Below are 21170 nucleotides of genomic sequence, written 5' to 3'. Positions count from 1 at the left end.
ATCTATATTACTTAAAGTATTATTACTAGTCTTTTATCTAACTTCTTTCTTAAATAGATATATTTGCAAGAGTTCTGTGAATTATATATTATAATCTATTAATATAATATTCTTATAAGAGACTACTCCTGTAGCATAAGTATTTCTTATAATATAGTATATTATAAGTATTATAAAGATTACTATTCTTATAATTTCAGAGATAACTAGTTTATTTTAAGCTATATAATATATATTTAATGAAATAAATACTATTACCCTTCTTACATATGATTAATTATTTTATATAAATAAGTCTGTTATTAATAATAATATATAAATATATTATAATAATAATTTTAATAAATTTCATCTTAATACTAATACCAGAGATGATAGATATATATATAATACTATAATATTTACTTTTTTATGAATAATTACTGCAGATTATTTAGCAGGCTTTAAGATAATTAATATTCTTACTTTTATTAATTCTTATTATATGAATGTATTTTTTTAATATAATATATATCTTTTTATAATTAAAACTAAAAGTCTTTTTAAATATCTACATATTATATAAATCTTATAATGTTTTTAGATAGTCTTCTGTCAGTAATTATTATATAATAATAAAATTATAAGTTTATATACTTAGAAGCAGATATATTTTATTATAAAAATTGAAGTATTGAAAATAATTAGTATTATCTTATTATTTAAATAAATAGATAATATACTCTTATGTTTTGAATTTAAAATATATATTAATATTTTCATCTTTTATTTTATCTTTTTGATATAATTGATTAATAATATTATAATATTCTATTTTTTTATAATGATAAAGACTTTATCTTTGATAATACGAATAAAAGCTTTATTTTTAATAATATTAAAAATATTAAAAAAGGTTAATTCTTCTATCTATTATCTAGCTTCGGATATTATTAATAATATAAATATTACAAATATTTATAATAACTAATAGAAAGTATGAATATTTTATATTATATAAATATTTTTAAATAAAATTCCGATTTATTTCTTGTTATTCTTTGTTATTAATCATAAATTATATATTCTCTTTAAGTTTAGAATAACAGACTCTTTAAAGAAATATTATATAAATATTATACAAAAGTATAATGTATTTTATAAAATAATAAGATCTTATAATATTTAAAAATCTTAAATTATAATAATTCCTATTAATGTTTATTATATTTTATATCTTTTAGTTTTAAGATTCTCAGATTTATCAGAAAATATTATAAAAATAGTTTTTTACTTTTTCATATTTTTTGTAATAAAAATAAAAGAGCTTTTATAAAAGACTAAATTATATTAATAGTCTTTTTATTTTTTTAAAAAAATTATAAAGAGGAATAGAATAATCTTAATAATATATAATCTTAATAATAATTAAAATAAAGTCCAAACTTAATCTCTAATTGATAATAATTTCTGTACTAATAAAGTCTTAATAATAATTGTATACTTAATTATTAAAAATAAGTTGATATAATGCTTAGAAGTAATTTTAATAGAACTAATAGGTTATAATGTTTTAAAATACAGAAATAAGAATTTAAATTATTTTTATTATTATAAAATATCTTTGATTTATAAAACTTAATAAAATATAATAATAAATATTACAGTTTATATAATTCTACATTTTTAAAATATAATGACATCTTTTTTTATAATTAATTAAATATCTTTTAATTTTATATAAAGATATCTTTCTTATTTATATATAAAACCTTTTAAAAAAATAAATATATATTTAATATCTGAATATTCATAAAGAATCTAAAATCGTCTTTATATTAGATATCTTATTATATATTTTTATTTTTATAATAGTAATTTATTAACTTTATTATTAAAATACATAAACTGTTTCATAATTAAATTAATTATATTAATTAGAAAAGATTATGTATTTTCAAATAAGTCATTCTAAATAATTATTACTTATACTATTTAATAGAAATAATAATTATATTACTTTAAGTAGTTATTAAGATTAAATATATAATATAATATTAAGATAATATAGATCAATTAGTGATTTATTTTTTTAATAAAGATATGTGATTTATTTTTTTAATAAAGATATGAAACTTGGAGTCTTTATTAACTTTTTAATATTGAATGTATTTATATTTTTATATTTTATAGTTAGTTATTATTCTATTTATTATATTATTTTCTATTAATTTTTATTACCAGAATTATTTGCAAGCTCTTGTTATTTATAATTAAAAAATAAAGATATTAAAAATCTAGATTAATTATAAAAAATAATATCAATATATTTATATTCTTTATATTGTCTTATATTTATATTTTCAATAATTAATTTATATAATAATATCAATAATATAATTAGTATAAGTGATATTAATTTTAATTATAATAAATATAAAACATATTTTTTTATACTTTATTATTTAGCTTTAAAAAGTCTTTTTTATATGATATTATAACTAACTACTATAGATTATACAGTAAAATACTTTAATAAAACTAAGTATAATAATTATAAAACATTTGTTATTTTTATTAAATATAATAACTAGAGCAGTTACTAAGATTATTATAATTATTACAAAAATAATTTTTTCCAATAATATTAATAGTTCTACTAATAGTAATAATTAAGACATTATCAGTAAAAGTAATTTAGATTATATAATTATTAATTCAAATTAGAAAGGATTGAATGTCTATAGTCTAAATGATAATAAAATATTATTATAAAATAAATGAGTAAAGAAATATTTTAAAAAAATATAAATACAACAATTAATTAATTTTCTATCATTATTATTTATTATAATAAAAGTATTATTAAAAAGAACTTATATAGATATATTCAAAATACTACTTAATTTTAATATACTATTAAGTTAATTATATATAAAGAAAATTATTATAAAGAATTAATTTTAAAAATAACTAAATTTCTGAATTGTATTGTTATTTTGAATTAAATTTATGATAACAGCGACATATTAATAATATTAATGAAATTATAAATATTATTCTAAATAAAAATATAAATATTATTATAAATAGAAATAATATAATCTATATATATATATATAACTTCTTATAAGATAAAAAGATTATGAAATAATGAATATTATTTTTTAAATAACTACTTAAAGCTATCAATAATTTTAAGAAATAATTTATAATAATCTTATTTCTTAAAGTTCTTAAGAAATGAGTAATATTTTAAATTATATAATAATATAATGAAAGTCTGATTATTAATTTAAATAATAATTTAAGAAAATATTATAATTTTTATTTTATTATCTTACTAAAGATATAAAGTTTATTAAATAAAGATTAAGATTAAAATAATTTGTAAATAGTAAGTATCTGAATATTATATTTAATTTTTATAAAGGGAATATAATAATAAATTAATTTTTAAAATATTATAAAATAAATTCTCTAATAAGAATAAAAATATAATTATTTCTTAAAGCTAATTTATTAATATGAAGATCTATTTAATTAATATTATAATAAATAAAATTATTGGAGTTATTAAAATTAAAGAAAATAATACAATTGAATAATATCTTCAAGTAATAATAAATTAAAATAATAATAATGATAAAATACATCTTAAAAAGGGTAATAATATAGCAAGTAATCTAATCGATTATATAAATTATATTGGAATATGATTAATTAATTAATTAAATTAAATATTTAAGTCATTTTTAATATATTTTAATTCTATTAATTATAGCAAGATCTTCAGTCTTTATTATAAATAAATTAATCTTCAGATTATATAAAATTAAAAAAAGATTTGTAATTCTTAAGAGTTAAGACTAAATTGTTTTAAAATATTAAAAATATAATACTTTTTATAAGATTATACTATCTTTAGTATACTAAATAAACTTTATATTAAAAGGTTAATTTATATAGCTGTTATTAATATATTTAAATATTTTATTAAATATTTTTTTAATCTTTATAATCAAATCAAGATTAAATAATAATAATAAGATATTATTAATATAATTAAGATTATATATATTACTATAGATAAATATAATATAATATATATATATAAACCTTTATAAAATGAAAATATTATAAAATAGTATATATTAGTTTCTGATTAATTATTATAAATTATAAATAGTTTTAAGTAATTTATAATATTTTAATTTTTAATTCTTTTAAGACATTAAATCTAAAGCAGCTTAGATAATTGTAGTTATAATATTATATAAATATTATTTAAATTTTATAATTAGAGAAATAAAGATCTTTGGATTGATTAACTGTATAATTATTATATAGATTCTATATATTTTAAAAGTTTTATTAAATTATTATTAATAATTCTTAATTGTAAGATAATTTTTATAGATGTTATCAAACTTGATTTACTAAATTTAATATATTAATGAAGGGTTTCTTGTCTGCTTTCGATCAATGATACAGAAGAATTCTAAATGCAAATAGTATTTAACTTTATAATAAACTATTTTTTATTATTTGACTATTTTTTTATAAGATGTAATACTTGATTCTAAAAATAATATATATATATATATATATTAATAATTTTAATAAAGCAGTTATATAAAATAATAATTTAAAATATTAATATTAATAATATTAATTATTGAATTAAAGACAATATTCATAATATGTGGCTACTTAAGAGAACTAATAAAATTAATATGTCTAAATAAATTAAAATCTAGTTAAAGGGTTATAGTATATAATTGTATATATTTCAAAAAAATTTAAATATAATTTCTTAATTTAGATAAAATATTAAAATAATTAAAATAAAGTTTCTAGTTAAGCTCTAGGCTATTTTATATAATAAGATAGAAAAATATTTAATAAATTAATTTTATTATTAATAATAATTAGTAAATCTTAAATTAGTAATATTATTATCAAAAAGAATAGCTTAAATTAAAATTTTAATATACATTCCAGTACTAAATTATACTTATATATATCAATAAAAAGAATTAAGATTATAATTAAAAATAATATACTAATTGTTTTATAATAAGAAATTATTAATAATTAATTAAGAAAGTTTAATCTATAATCATATAATTTAAAATAGAATTGAGAGATTAGTAGTATTAAATCTATAAGAATTAATAAATTTAAATTAATTATTTTATATATACAAAGATTTGAATATAATATAATCATAATTTTTACTGATTTAATTAATAATCAGAGAATTAATAGGAGTATTATTTAATTTATATTTAATATTTAGAAATGATAAAATAAAGACACATTTCTTATAAAGAATTATATTTCTAATTAAAATAATCTTTTTTGATTTTAAGTTACAAATCTTACATAAATTCTTATTATAATTAATAAATCTATTCTTATTTATTCTTAAATCTAGTTTATTATAGATCTTCTCTAAAATAAGATATAAATATTAATAATTAAGTATTCTTTAACAAAACATATTATATTAAATATTATTTAAAGTCTTATAAAAAATATATTAATATTATTATAAATAAATCTATTTTTAATCTATTTAATTATCTATATAATATAAGTTTATAGAAATTTAGAGAATAATTATTTATTAGTATTAAGATAAGTAACTTAGTTAGATAATAATTTATAATTTTTATTATTTAATTAAGAATAGATTAATAATATAGAACAAGATTTTTAATAATATTATTAGATTTATAATTTCTTTTTAGAGACTGTGCTTTAATATATTATTTATATAAAAATATTTATTTAATATTTAAAATTGAGCTAATTAATACTTTTTAAACTAAAATTAACTATTTAATTATATTTATATAATTCTTTATTATAAAGATCCAGCAGTATTAAATAGTATAATTAATAAAAATAATAAATAAAAAATATTCATAAAAGCTTTGTTAAGAACTTAATCTGTAGTTATTTATTTATATAAATAACAATTTTAGATTTTAACTTAATATTTTATATTTCTTTATTAATAACCGAAATGTAATTTTTATTTTTAAAATATATTCTATATAATTTCTAAAGTACTTTTTTTAATATTTGTATATTGATTATATATTTTACCAAGCTATAAGACTTATATTTAAAGATATAAAGAATATAATAATAGACCAGATAAATCAGAATTAATTATAAATAAAAAAGAATTATTATAATAATAAAAATAAAATCAAAGATTAATAAAATTAAACGTTTTTGGGAAGTTTATATAAAATAATTAGTCTGTTTTAAAATATTGAATTAATCAGGATTTATATCATTAAACATAAAAAAACAATAATAATTAATCTAAGTATAACTAGAATTTTTCTATTTATTAATAATATTAATAAATATTATTAAGCAATCTAATTTAAACTTTATTTAAGATTCTTTTTAATAAATTAATAAAAAAAAATATTATAAATCAAGATTAGAGTATATTAAATATTAATAAGTCTTAAAAGAAATTAAACCAGATTAAATAATTAGTTTAAATTAAAAAGCTAAGAATAATATTATTATATTTTTAAGTTTAGAATATTAAGCTTATAGCTATATAAATCAGTATAATCTATATATAATTATTAATAAAAAGCGTTTTTTAAAAATATTATATAAGATAATAATCCTAAATTAATTATTTAATTATTTAGATTTTGTTTAAATATTTTAAATTAGTTTATAATATTATGAAAGCAATTTATCTTCTTAATGATAATATAAATAATAATAAATAATTTTATAAAAAGATTAATATTCATATTTATATTATCAAAGATTTTAATAATATTAATATCTAGATTATTATAATCTATATTTAAGATATTTAATAAACCTTATTTAATACAAATACCTGGCCTAACTCTGAAGTATTATTATTACTTATAGTAATTATTAGAATATCTTATTTTGTTTTTTATTTTGTTTTTTATCTTTATTATTTATCTTATAATAATAATTAGTTGAAACGAGATTATTTTATAATTAATAGAAATAATATTATATAAAGTTAATAAGATATAATTTTATTCTATTAATAATAAGAATAGATAGACTAAAATATATAATATAATATATTATTATTCAAGTATAAGTTTTTGTATTTTTAGCAAACTCTTAGTTTATAAGAATTATACTTTATAAAATTATTTTAATATTATTTTAAAAAATATAAACATTCAGATGATGATTTAAAGAAGTTATAAAAAATATAATCTTTTTATTGAATTAAATAAATACAGAATTCTTTTAGTAATACTGACTATAATATTAGATCTGATATTATTATATATGTAATCAAATTATATAAATACTTCTAAGTTAAAAGTAACTATGATAATTAATTAACTTAAGATGAAGAATCTTATATAATGAAAATATAGAATATACTCATTAATTAAGTCTAAAATAATTTATTAATTATAATTCAATTTATTATGGAGATTAATTTTTTAATATCATCAATTATAGATATTTAGTCCATAAAATTAATAATCTATAATAATTATTATATATAATTAATAATAATTAATGCGGCTATTTAATAATCTAGAACTTACTTTCCAAAAATTAAGAATATTAATACTAGATTTGAATATTTTATCAAAAAATATAAAATTTTAATATAAAAGTAGATTTATTTAATTTGAAATTTATTTTTGACTTTTAATACGTATTTAAATATTAAATATTTATATCCTTATCTAGAGAATTATTTATATATATAAAAGAAATATCTCTATATATAACTCAGAGATATTGTCTTAATTATAAAAAAGAGTATCATTATATTTTCAAAATTCGAAGTTTTATAGACTACAGGATTTATTAATTATATTGAATTAAATTATATAAATTGAATATATAGTATAATAATAACAATAATTTAGATTCTAATTCTTAGATTTTTATAAAATTATAATTTATTAATTTTTTAAAAAACAATTTTAATTATAATGTTAATTTATGTTTATTAATAAAACATAAAACTATTATTGAAAGCTTATTAAGAAACAATCTAGTAATAACTAAAGATCAAGTTCAGACTTTATCTTAATTATTATAGAATTTGTATTTTATTAAACTTATTTTATTCTCTGTTCAAATCTTTTAGAAAATTAAAAAGCAATATTAGTATTATTTATTTTTTTATTTAAAACTCTCCTACTTCTGTTATAAAAAGTATTAGTATTAAAAAATAAAGAATTATCTTTATAATTTTGTTTAATAAATTAATAAGCTTCAAATATTTAAAATTAAAAATAAATTAAGTTCTATGAAGGTTTCTTAGAAGGAATACAGTCAGTGAATTAAGTAAGTCTCTTGAAATAATAGATTTTAAAAATATTTAGAAGAATACTTTATCTTAAGAAGATAAAATATTAGTTATTATATGATAAACATAGTTTTTTTTAAAAGATTATTTCATTAATATTTTATATATACTATTTAATTAAAACGTCTTTAAAACTTCAGAAATTTTAATTAAAAAAAATATTAATAATTAGCTCGTCCAGAGTTATATAATTATACCTTCATTTATTTATTATAACATCTAATTCTCCTTTTTTTAAATTAATCTATTTTTTTTATTATTTTGTATAACTGTTTGTTTATTAGTTATTTAATTTATATTTTTTTTTCAAAGTCTTTTCATATATAGTTAACTTTAATAAAGTCAATGTCTTAAAAATAATTCTTTATTTTTTATTTCAATACTTAATTAGTAATTTTATAAAAGGAATATTAAATACTTTTATAAATTCATAAAATAAATAATTCCAACAACCTATATTAGATTATATTTTTATAAAATTGATATATTTCTAAATTAAAATAAGATTATATTTATTATGTTTTAGATAATAAAATATATTCTCCATTATTATTATATTGTATAATATCAGATTTTTATTATAATACTACAGATAGAAAATAAAATAAATAATATTAAATTTTGTATATAAATAAGATAAATTAATCTTATTTATTATAATAATACAATAATATTATTATTATAATTATACTTTTTATTTTCTGATCTAAATTCTTAATAATTACGATTTATAAAATAAATCTTTTAATAATATTTTATATATATTATAATATTTGAAAAGATAATAAATATATATATTTTATATTATAATAAGAATATCTTTTAATATTATCTTTATTAATTCTATAATTAAAAAAATAATTTAAAGTATTTAAATATTTTATCTTAAAACTCTGACCGTGATATTTATATATTTAATTAAAATTAAACTTTATATAATTAATAGTAATCAAATTATTTATAAATAGAAAAATAAGATTTAATTTCTAAAAATAAAAATAATATTCTTTCATAATATTTTTGATGTCTAATATTTATAATTTATTACTAAAGATTTTATATTAGAGATAATGAACTTATTTTAGACTATATAATATATATTTAATAAAATAAATATTATTATTCTCTTTGAAATTAGCTAATTATTTTTTATAGTTAAATCTACTATTTAAAAGCAGTATATACATAAATTATCATAATAACAATTTATTTTTATTTAACATTCTTAGTAATAATCTTTATAAATTTTATATTAATAATAACATTAAAGATAATATATATATATATATATGGTATTATAATTTTTCATTATTTATTATAATTATTGCAGACTACTGGTAAGCTTTGATATAAATAATATATTTATTCTTTCTTAATTTATATTATATAAATCTATTTATTTAATATAATATATACTTCTTTATACTTAAGATAGAACATAATCTAAAATATTTATATATTATACAAATCTTATAATTCCTTCTATATAGGATCTTACTAGTAATTAATATATAATAATAAGATTTTAGATTTCAATATCTTAAATTTAAATTTATTTATTAAATAAGTTTAAATATTGGAGATAATAGAAATTATTTTATTATTGAAATAAATAAATAATATGATTTTACTTTTTTAGCTTAAAATATATATTAATATTAATATTTTTTATTTTTTTAAATATAATTTCTTAATAATATTATAATCTTCTATTTCTTTATAATAATAGAGATTTTATTTTTAATAATACTTAAAGTACTAAGAAAAATTATTTTTTTTATTAACTAGATTCAGACATTATAGATAGTATATATATTAAAAATATTTATTATAAATAATATAAAATCAGAGTAATTTATATTATATAAGTATTTTTTAAAAAAACCTTAAACTATTCTTTTTATCTTGTCATTATTAGTTATAGATTATATATTCTTTCTAGTTTTAAAATAACAGACTTTTCAAAAATAAAATATTATATAATAGTATAACTTATTTTATAAATTAAGTAGATTTTATATAAGACTTAAAAATCCTCAATTATAATAATTCTTATTAATTCTTATTATATTTTACTTCTTTTAGCTTCAAAGTTCTCAGGTTTATTAAAAATAATTATAAACATAATTTCTTATTTTTTAATAACTTTTATAATAGCAGTAAGAGAATTCTATATAAATAATTAAATAATATTAATATTTTTCTTAGCTTTTTAAAAAATTTTAAAAAAAGCAGAATTAATCTTAATAAAATATAAGTTAAATCTATGATATATTACTATAGAATTATTTAATAATATCTTAAAGATTCTTTTTTTCTTGTTATTATAAAATATATTACTTATATTATTAAATAAAGTCTTAGATTCTGTACTATTTCTATATCTATCTTATTAAACTAATACAATCATTATATAAAATTTATAATAATTTATAAATAGTATAATTAGTATTATCTTTTCTGTACAAAGAATACAGGGGAGCCGAAGATTGATATATTTAACTAGCTAGGGGCGGCTGTATACCGGCAGGATATTAAGTTATATAATTAATAATATAATATTATATAATATAATCTAATATCTCTCTGACTTGAATCTCTGTAGGCAGTATAAAAAAATAAAATTATTTCTAATATTCTTTTTATATATAAATTCTTATTCTTAGTATTCTTATAAAATAAATAAATATTATAGATAGAAATAGTTCACTTAATCTTTTTATTATCTATTTTTTAATTAAAATATAAATAAAGTTAATATTATCAGTAGTAATAATTTATTTAATAAAATAATATTTAGTTTATATATATTTAATATAAACATAATATTTTAAATTATATAATAATATAATAATATTCTAATTATTAATCTAAATAATAACTAGAGAAGATATTATAATCTATATTATATTACTTTATTAAAAATAAAATATACTAAATAATAATTAAAGTCAGAGTATTTTTTAAACAGCTAGTATTTAGATAATATACTTAGTTTTAATAAAAGAAATATAATAATAGATTATTTCTTAAAATATTATAAAATAAATTTTCTAATAAGAATAAAAATATAATTATTTATTAAAACTAATTTATTAATATAAGAATCTGTTTAATTAATATTATATTTAATAAGAAAATCAGAATTAGTAAGAAATGAAAATAAGATATAGTAAGTTCTATAAATAATAATAGATTTAAATAATAGTAATAAAATAAATCTTGAAAAGATTAATAATATAATAAATAGTTATATTTATTGTATGGACTATATTAGACTATAATTTAATAATTAATTTAATTAAGTATTTAAATTATTTTTAATATATTTTAATTTTATCAGCTATAGTAAGATCTTTAGAATTTTTAATAATTAAAATAATCTTAAGTTTATATAAAGTCAGAGAAGACTTATAATTCTTAAGATTAAATTATTTTAAAATATTAAGAATATAGTATTTCTATAAGCTATAATAATTTTTATATAATAAATAAAATTTATATTACAAAATATTTTTATATAGCTATTATTAGTATATTTAAATATTTTATTAATTATATTTTTAATCTTTCTATTATAATTAGGATTAAATAAAAGTGGTAAGATATTATTAATATAAATATAAATATAAATATTACTATATATAAACACAGTATAATTTATATAAATATATATATATAAATTATTATAATAAGATTATAAATTATTATAATAAGATTATAAATTATTATAATAAGATTATAAATAATATATATTATTTTTTAAATAACTATTATAAGTTATAAATAATTTTAAGAAATAATTTATAATAGCTTAAATTCTTCAAGTTCTCTAAGAGTAAAATATAAGATATTTTATATAATTTAATATTTAAAAAAAGAATTATAATATTAATATTATATAGATATTATTGAAAGTTTATAATTAATATAATAAGAATTCTTAGATTTATTAATTTTATAATAGCTATATAACTTTATATATTTTAGAATTTTTATCTAATTATTATTTATAATTTTTAATTATAAAATAAGCTTTTTAAATATTATTAGATTTAATATATTAGATTTAGTATATTAATAAAGATCCTATATCTTTTTTTATAAATAATATAAAATATTTCTAAATAGAAACCCTATTTAATCTTATAATAAACCACTTTATATTATTTTATTAGCTTTTTCTAAGATATAGTATCTAATTATAAAAATGGAATATATTTTTATTAGATAAATTAAATAAAATAATATTATTAAATAATAATTAATTTAAAATATTAATATCAGCAGTATTAGTTCTTAAATTAAATAAAGTATTTATAATATATAGCTATTTCAGAGAATTAATAAAATTAATATTTTTATATAAACTAAAATTTATTTATAAAATTATAATATATAATTATATATACTCAGAAGTTTTAAATTTAATTTCTTAATTTTTATAAATTATTTAAAAAATTAATTTAAAATCTTAATCTAAGTACTATACTATTTTATATAATAAAATAATAAAATATATAATATATCAACTTAATTATTATTAATAATTAATACCTTTTTATTACTAATATTAATATTATAAAAGATAATTTAATATAAGATTTTAAGATAAGATCTATAACCAGATTAGCTATATATATATATTAATAAAAGATTTGAAGTTATAATCAAAAATAATATATTAATTATTTTATATTTTTTAAGCTATAAAAGATTATTAGTAATTAATTAATTAAATCTAATCTATAATCTTATAATCCAGAACTAGACAGAAGAATTAATAATAATAAATTTAGATTAATTATTTTATAGAAACAGAAATTTAGATATAATATATTAGTACTTTTTAATATTTCCATTATTAGCTAGAGAATTAATTAAAATTTTATATAATTTATATTTAATATTTAAAACTAGTAATATAAAAACAGATATTTTATAAAAAATAATATTTTTAATTATAATAATCTTTCTTAATTTTAAATTATAAATTTTATATAAATTCTTACTACAAATAATAAATTAATTTTTATTTATTTTAGAGTCTAGTTTATTATAGATCTTCTTTAATATAAGATATTAGTATTATTAATTAAGAATTCTTTAATAAAGAATATTAAATAAAATATTATATAGAGTCTTATAAAATATTATATTAATAATATTATAAATAATTCTAGTATTAATATATTTAATTAATTATATAATATAATCTTACAGAAATCTAAATAGTGAATTCTTTATTATTATAAAAGTAATTAATTTTATTAGATAATAATTTTTAATTTCAGTTATTTTATTAAGAATAGACTAATAATATAAAGTAAAATCTTAAATTATATATTTAGATTTATAATAATTCTTTAAAAGTCTATACTCTGATATATTATTTATATAAAAATATTTAATTAATATTTAAAATTAGATTAACAGATAATTTTATAATAAAATAAATTTTTTAAGTATATTTATATAATTCTTTATTATATAATTCCAGTAATATTAAATAATATAATTAATAAAAATAATAATATAAATAATATTAGTAAAGTCTATTATAAAGATTAGTTTATAAATATTTATATAAATAAAATCTTCTAGTATAAACTTAATATTATATTCTCTTTATTAATAGAAAAAGTATAATCTTTATTTTCAAAATATAATTTATATAATCTCTAAAATATCTTCTTTAATATTTATATATTAGTTATATATTTTATTAAGTTATAAATCTTATATTTAAAGATATAGACAGTTTTAAATGGATTAAATAAATCAAGATTAATTTTAAATTGAAAAGAATTATAGTAATAATAGTAAAGAAGAAAGTTTTAATAAAATTAATTTCTTTTAATATTTAAATAAAATAATTAGTTTACTTTAAGATTGATATGATGCAACTAGGTTTACAGATAGAAGATTATTTTATCTTCGGCTTACTAAGAATAGAATATAGTTTTTCTCTCTGACTGAGTAAATATATAAACTAATAAACTTTTAAAAAAAATCTATTAATAATTATTAGATAAAAACTTATAAGTACTCAGAATATTAATATTATAATATTAAAAAATATTTATTCTATTTATTATTAATATTTTATATCTATATTTTAGACTATATATAAGTCAAGTATCTAGAAGCTTTTATATTTCTAAGAATTTATTTTATTAATTATAAGTCTGATTTTATTAATTTATTATATTATTTTAAAATCTATATTCTAAGAAGCCTGTATCAGCTTAATATTTTATATAAATTATTTAATTTCTTTTATCTATATATCTAATTCTTAATTTATTTTTATAGATATTATTAGCTAGTATATTCTTAATAATTAATCTTAAATTATTAAAATATTCTAGCTATAAAGCCGAAGCTAGTAATAAGGAAATTAATTCGAGATTTTAATATTAAAATAAAAAAGCTTAAAATTATTAAATTAACTAAGATAAATACTTAATATTAATTTTATTTAAGAGAATAATAATTATAATTATAATTTATTTAAGAGAATAATAATTATAATTATAATTTATTTAATAGAATAATAATTATAATTATAATTTATTTAATAAATAATTAACTTCTATAATAAGATCTCTAGAGAGATTCTGAATAAACTTATTATATTAAATATTAAATAAAAAAAGATTAATATAAAGATTAGAATAATAATTTAGATAGAACTTAATAAAAATATAATTTTAATTATTAAAAAATTTAAGTATATTAAAAAAATATAATAATATTTTTAAAAAATATAATAATATTTTTAAAAAATTTATATAAGATTTTTTAAGATCTTAAAATTATAGTAACTACTGAAGCTAGTTAATTAAAGAAAGAATCTTAATTATTTTAAAAAGAAGATATTTCTTAAAGTTAAGAAATTATATTAATAATTAATTAATACTTATAAAAACAAATACTGAATCTTGATAATTTATTTATTATATAATATCTTAATAGCTTATTAAATAAATATATTAACTTCAAAAATATAATACTTAGTTTAAATATTTTTCTAATCCCTGATTATCTTATAAATTATATAGATAATTATAATAATATAATAAAAAATATTAATAAAAAAAATTCGAAATATCTAATTTTAAGAAAGAAAATATAATCTATTTTTATTATAAAAAAAAGAGTTATATAATAAAGAATTATTATTTAAAAAAAATCAAGATTTTCCGAACTCTGAAGATAAAGCTAAAAAGAAAATATTTTAATAAAAAATAATTTATTAAATATAAGAGATAATTTACTGATTATTCATTTGATAAAAAATTAGATTAAAATTATAATAATAAAAATATTTATAAAGTAACTATCTAATTCTCTAGAGTAATATATTATTATATAAAGAAGATTAATATCTCTTCTAGTAATTATAATATTAGAACAAGATTAATAAAGAATATTAATATAGAGTTTAATAATTTTAATTAATTTAATTAATAATATCTTAATAATACAGCGACTTACTATATAATAAAATAAAAAGAAATGTTTATTTTCTTCGATTTTATATAAAAAAAGACTTTCTTAATAGCCAGTACTTATAAATTATTAATTATAAATTATAAAATAATTAAATTTAAGCTTCTGAATAATTTTATAATAGAATTAGAAAATATTGTATATATTTTAGATCTAGTAAATAATTTTTTTTCTTAAAAGATATTTTATATTAATAAATACAAATTATAAGAGTTTAAGCAAGACTATCAGATTCTGAAGAATAATAAAATAATTAAAAAGAAAGAATTAAAGAAAATAATATATCTTAATATAGTAAAATATTTAATAATCTTAGTTCTTAATTTATAGAAGATTAAGTATTATATATATTTAATAATTTTTAAAAATATAGTTAAAATAAAAAAACAGAGCTTGATATATTAATATTTTAAATATTTTAAAAAATATTATTTTAATAAATATATAATCTATTTAAATATAAAGAATTTATAGCTGAAAAAAAGAGATTAACTGCTTAAGAATAAATATAAAGTTTATATTTATATAAAATAAATTAACAAATAGAGCTATATCTTTATTTTATATATTATTTGATCTTTTAAATATATTTATATAGATACCTAGAGCCTGAATTATAAAAAAATAAAAAAAAATATTATTGGTTTTTAATTAATAATTATAGCTATTTTTTATAAATATATATTATAAAATCTTGATAAACTAAAGATATTTAAAAATAATTAAGTTTATATATATTATAATAAAGACATCGGCTTAAAATAATATTATTAAGTAATTTAGTTAAATTATTTTAAAAATTATATATATTCTATTAATTAAATTAAAGATTAGTTAAATATATTATAAATAAGCTATAGATATAGCTAACTATTTAAGAAATTATATAATTATTATAAAAAATTTAAAGAAACTTTATAAAAAATTAAAAATTTTATTTAAACTTTAATTTAGTTACTTATTTAATATTAAATATCTATAAACTTAAAAATATTTAGTATTATATTATTATAAAAATATAAATAAACTAAAAAGCTATATATCTAAAGAAATATTTCTAAGATATAGAAAAAATAATAAATGATATATTATTCTATTAAAAAATAATAAATGATATATTATTCTATTAAAAAATAATAAATGATATATTATTCTATTAAAAAATAATAAATAATATATTATTCTATTAAAAAATAATAATATAATAAGACTTATTATAAATTCTAAATTTTATAAAAAAGAGTTAGAATATTGTTTAGATATTAATCAGATATTTTATAATTTATTTAAAAAATAATTATTATTTTATATTTTATTAAATAATCTTACTTCTCTGAGCAGTCTCTAATTTATAGATTTAAACTTAAAATTTGTTATAAATTTTTAATTAATAATTATAGATTTATATATAAGTTTATTAAAGAAAGAAATCAGATTAATAATTAAATTAATTAATTTTATATATTTAAAATAATTAGCTGCTGCAGCTAATAAAGATAATTCTATTATTAATAATATAATCAATACAAATAGCTCTACTCCTTTGAATAATAATATTAAAAATAAAAAGAAATTTTATGATTTTTAAGAATAAATTTTCTAAAAAAGAAGAATAATTAAAAATTAAATTATTTTAATTTAAATATAATAAATATCTATAATAATTATCTATAAAAAAACCAATAGTCTAAAGACACAGATAAAAAATAAAAAAAAGAGTTTAAATACTCTGCTATAGAAAGAAAAAATATAAATAATTATTTAATATAATATATCAAGATTTCTTTTGGTTTATCTCTAGGTTTTAGAAAGAAGATTATAAATTTAAAATAATTAAAAGGATTCTTATAAAGTCAGATATTTAGATTATATAATAAAATAGTTAATAATCAGATCTATAAATCTAAATAGATTAAAGCTATATAAAAAGAACTTATTATATTAATTAGTTTTAAAATTTAATTTTTTTAAAAAAAAAGAAGACATTATCTTCTTTAAATCCCAAAGTTTTAATATTAAGATTAATATTAATAAAAAAATTAATTAATTTAAAATAGAATTAATAATCAGAGAAAATAAATAATCAGAAACTATTTTTAAGAAAATATTTATTTTAATATTTTATTTAAATAGTCTCAGAATTATAATAATAATATTAATAAAGTTAAGATATAAAATTTATCTTCTAGATATATTAAATATCTTTATTAATTTAGAGCTAGATAAGTCTACTTATATAAAAATATTATAAAAACTTTAAGAATTTAATTATAAAGTAATTAAAGACATAGTACTTAAATTAAGAAAGTCTTTATATAAATTTAAATAATTAGCTAATTTATAAAATTATAAAATAATTAACTTTCTTAAGAATATTATATCTAAATTAATTATTATTAATTTTAATATTTTTATTAATATATAAGAAATAATTATTATTTTATATATTAATAATATTTTTATTTTTAATTATAAAGAAGCAGAAATTTATAATATTAAACAGAAATAAAGAAATTTTTATTTAATAATTAATTCTAATTTAATTTAAAAGTTTTCAAATGTTAGATTTATTAAAAAAAATAGATTAGTTAAGATAAATCAGAAAATCTATATTAGACAGACTTTTAATAAATTTAAAATAATAGATTATAAGTCTATTAGTATACTAATAAAATTAAGTATCTAATTTAATATTAATAATTTATAGCTAGACAAGAAGAATTATAAAGTATTTAAAATAATAATTAGAAAATTAATATTCTTAATATATAAAATATAATTAGATATTCATACTTTCTTAATAAATATTTCTTTAATTTTCCTTATTTTATTATATAGTTTTTAAGTAATTATATAAGAGTGTATGTTGAGGTAGTGTTAAGAAAGTATATCTATTACAAAGTTAAGATAATATCTATATTATTTAAAGTATTATTATTAATTTTTTATCTAGCTTCTTTCACAGATAGATATATTAATAAGAATTTTATAAATTATATATTATATTAATATAATTATTTTATAAAAGACTGTTTTTATAGTATAAATATTTTTTATAATATAATATATTATAAAAATTATAAGAATTATTATTTTTATAATTATTTCTCTCTCTATAATCTTAATTCTTAAGATTATTATTTATAAGAAATTAGATATTATTAAAATCTTTATTATAAAATCTTTTTTATAAAAGAATTAATTAAAAAAAATATTTATTTTTATAATATTTATTTTATATAAATCTGTCGCGGCTGTTTTATATAATTATAATTATATTATTATTTATTATATTTTAAGTTTCTGTGATTATAACTGAATAGTAAATATTATAAATAATAAATATAATAAATATTTTTAAAATTATAATTAAATAATAAATATAATATAATATTTTTAATTTAGATATAAATCAGAGCTCAGGACTTAGAACTCAGAATCTTTTAAAAAAATATTTTTTTAAGAATTTTATTTTTTTTATTTTTTAAATTTCTTTTATTTTTTAATTTTTTTTAATCTCTATAATTCTCTCTCTTTTAATTATTATTATTATTATAAGTAAGTACTTATTTAAAAAGTTCTTATAATTATTTATACTTTTGTAGCTGTTTTATACTCTTAAAAATATTTTTATATTTTTATAAATATTTTTATACTCTTGCAGCTGTTTTATACTCTTATAGCTATTTTTCTATTTTTATAGCTATTTTATATTCTTACAGCTCTTTTATATTTGTATAACTGCTTTACTCTCGCGGGTCTAAAATATTTGTATTAGATTATCAAATATTTATATTAGATTATAAAATATTTATATTAGATTATAAAATATTTATATTAGATTATAAAATATAATATTTTATAATTTTATATTAATCAGCAGATATTTATTACTTTATAAATCTAAAATATATATAATCTAATTTAAGAATTATAATTAATTATTTTAATATTTTTCTTTTTATTCTGTATATCTACTGCTTTTTTTTTATAAAAAAATTATTATTATTATTATTAGATTTTTATTTTCTTTTTATTTTTTTATTTTTTTTTTCTCTTCTCCCTGCAAATATCCGCAGTAAATAGTTTCCTAGAGAGATTTATTTTATATCTTATAATTAATATAGAGCTGGATTAGTCTGCTCCCGCGATTATTACTGCCGCCGCTGCTAATACTATCACTACTGCCGCCGCCGCCGTCGTCTCTGCTGCCGCCGCCCCTGCCGCTGCCGCCGCCGCTGTTAATGCTGCTGTTGTTTCTGCCGCGGCCTCTCCTCCTCCTTCTCCCGCGGTAGATGTCTGTCCCCTTCGCGGAGTATAAGAAGCTAATTCGCGTATAGCCCGTCGTCTTGCCGGCTGGGGCCCCCGGGGCGGCCTGGCCCCCGCGGTTCCGTCCCCCCGCGCCCCCCTTACGGTCCGCCATCGCGGTGATGAGTTGTAAGGAATGATATCCGCGGGATATGCATACTTACAAGGGTGGAGCCCGCCTCCTCCCGGGTGTACCTGAGTATATATATGGGATTCTAGGGGTCCGCAGGTAACTGCGGGTAATGTTAGCCTTTTGGCTCAGTGGCAACAACTCCCCTAGGTTGATGTCTTCCAAATTATTAGTTCTTAAAAGCTCTTTTTAATATATTTAATAAGAATTTTATTAAATTTAATCTTAAAATAATTAAGATTTTTTTAAACTATATTATAGTTATTACTTCTTTAAATAAAAAGAATTATTAATATAAATACTAAGAATCAAGAGTTAATATTATTAGAATATTCTTAAAAATAAATAATATCCTAAAGAATCTTAATATTATATTATTATAATTATTTCTATATATAAATATCTAATAAATTTAGATAATATTATTAAAGCTACTGTTATATTAATATAAATTTATAATAAAATTAATATCTATATATAATATAATAAAAAGCTTAAGAATAATTATGTAAAAAATCTAAATAACTAAACTTAAATTAATACTTTCTTAATAAATATACTTATATAACTTATTAATTCTAATATTCTTTTTATATCCTAAAAATAAGAATTACTACTGATATATAGAATAAAATTAAAAAGATTTATAATATATTAAAAAATATTAATACATTCTCTTAATTTTAAAAAGATTAATTAATATAAAATATTTTATTAATCTTAATTTTCTTATCTCTTTTAAAAGAATAATTAATAATCAGCGCAAGATAGCTGAACTATCTGATTGAATTAAATTTATATATTTTTAAATTATTTTATAGAATAATTTCATAATAAAGTCTTATATTATATTTTATTTAATAAATA

The 21170-nt window shown here is 13.3% G+C and overlaps 1 protein-coding gene across 1 annotated transcript; it reads left to right on the top strand.

Moving 5' to 3' along the window:
- Nucleotides 1-484: 484 nt before the first annotated feature.
- Nucleotides 485-20427, top strand: BO70DRAFT_431996 (uncharacterized protein; the record flags this gene model as incomplete). The annotated part of the gene is made up of 4 exons (XM_025548277.1): nt 485-490; nt 10436-10450; nt 20004-20156; nt 20206-20427. 4 exons carry the CDS (start codon nt 485-487, stop codon nt 20311-20313), a joined length of 282 nt encoding a protein of 93 aa, XP_025396195.1. The 3' UTR covers nt 20314-20427.
- Nucleotides 20428-21170: the final 743 nt, after the last annotated feature.

The sequence above is a fragment of the Aspergillus heteromorphus genome, assembly GCF_003184545.1.
Source record: "Aspergillus heteromorphus CBS 117.55 chromosome Unknown BO70scaffold_28, whole genome shotgun sequence".
Classification (NCBI taxonomy): Eukaryota; Fungi; Ascomycota; class Eurotiomycetes; order Eurotiales; family Aspergillaceae; genus Aspergillus; species Aspergillus heteromorphus.
Note: the sequence above shows the minus strand (reverse complement) of the source record. Positions and strands in the feature narration are given on the sequence as shown.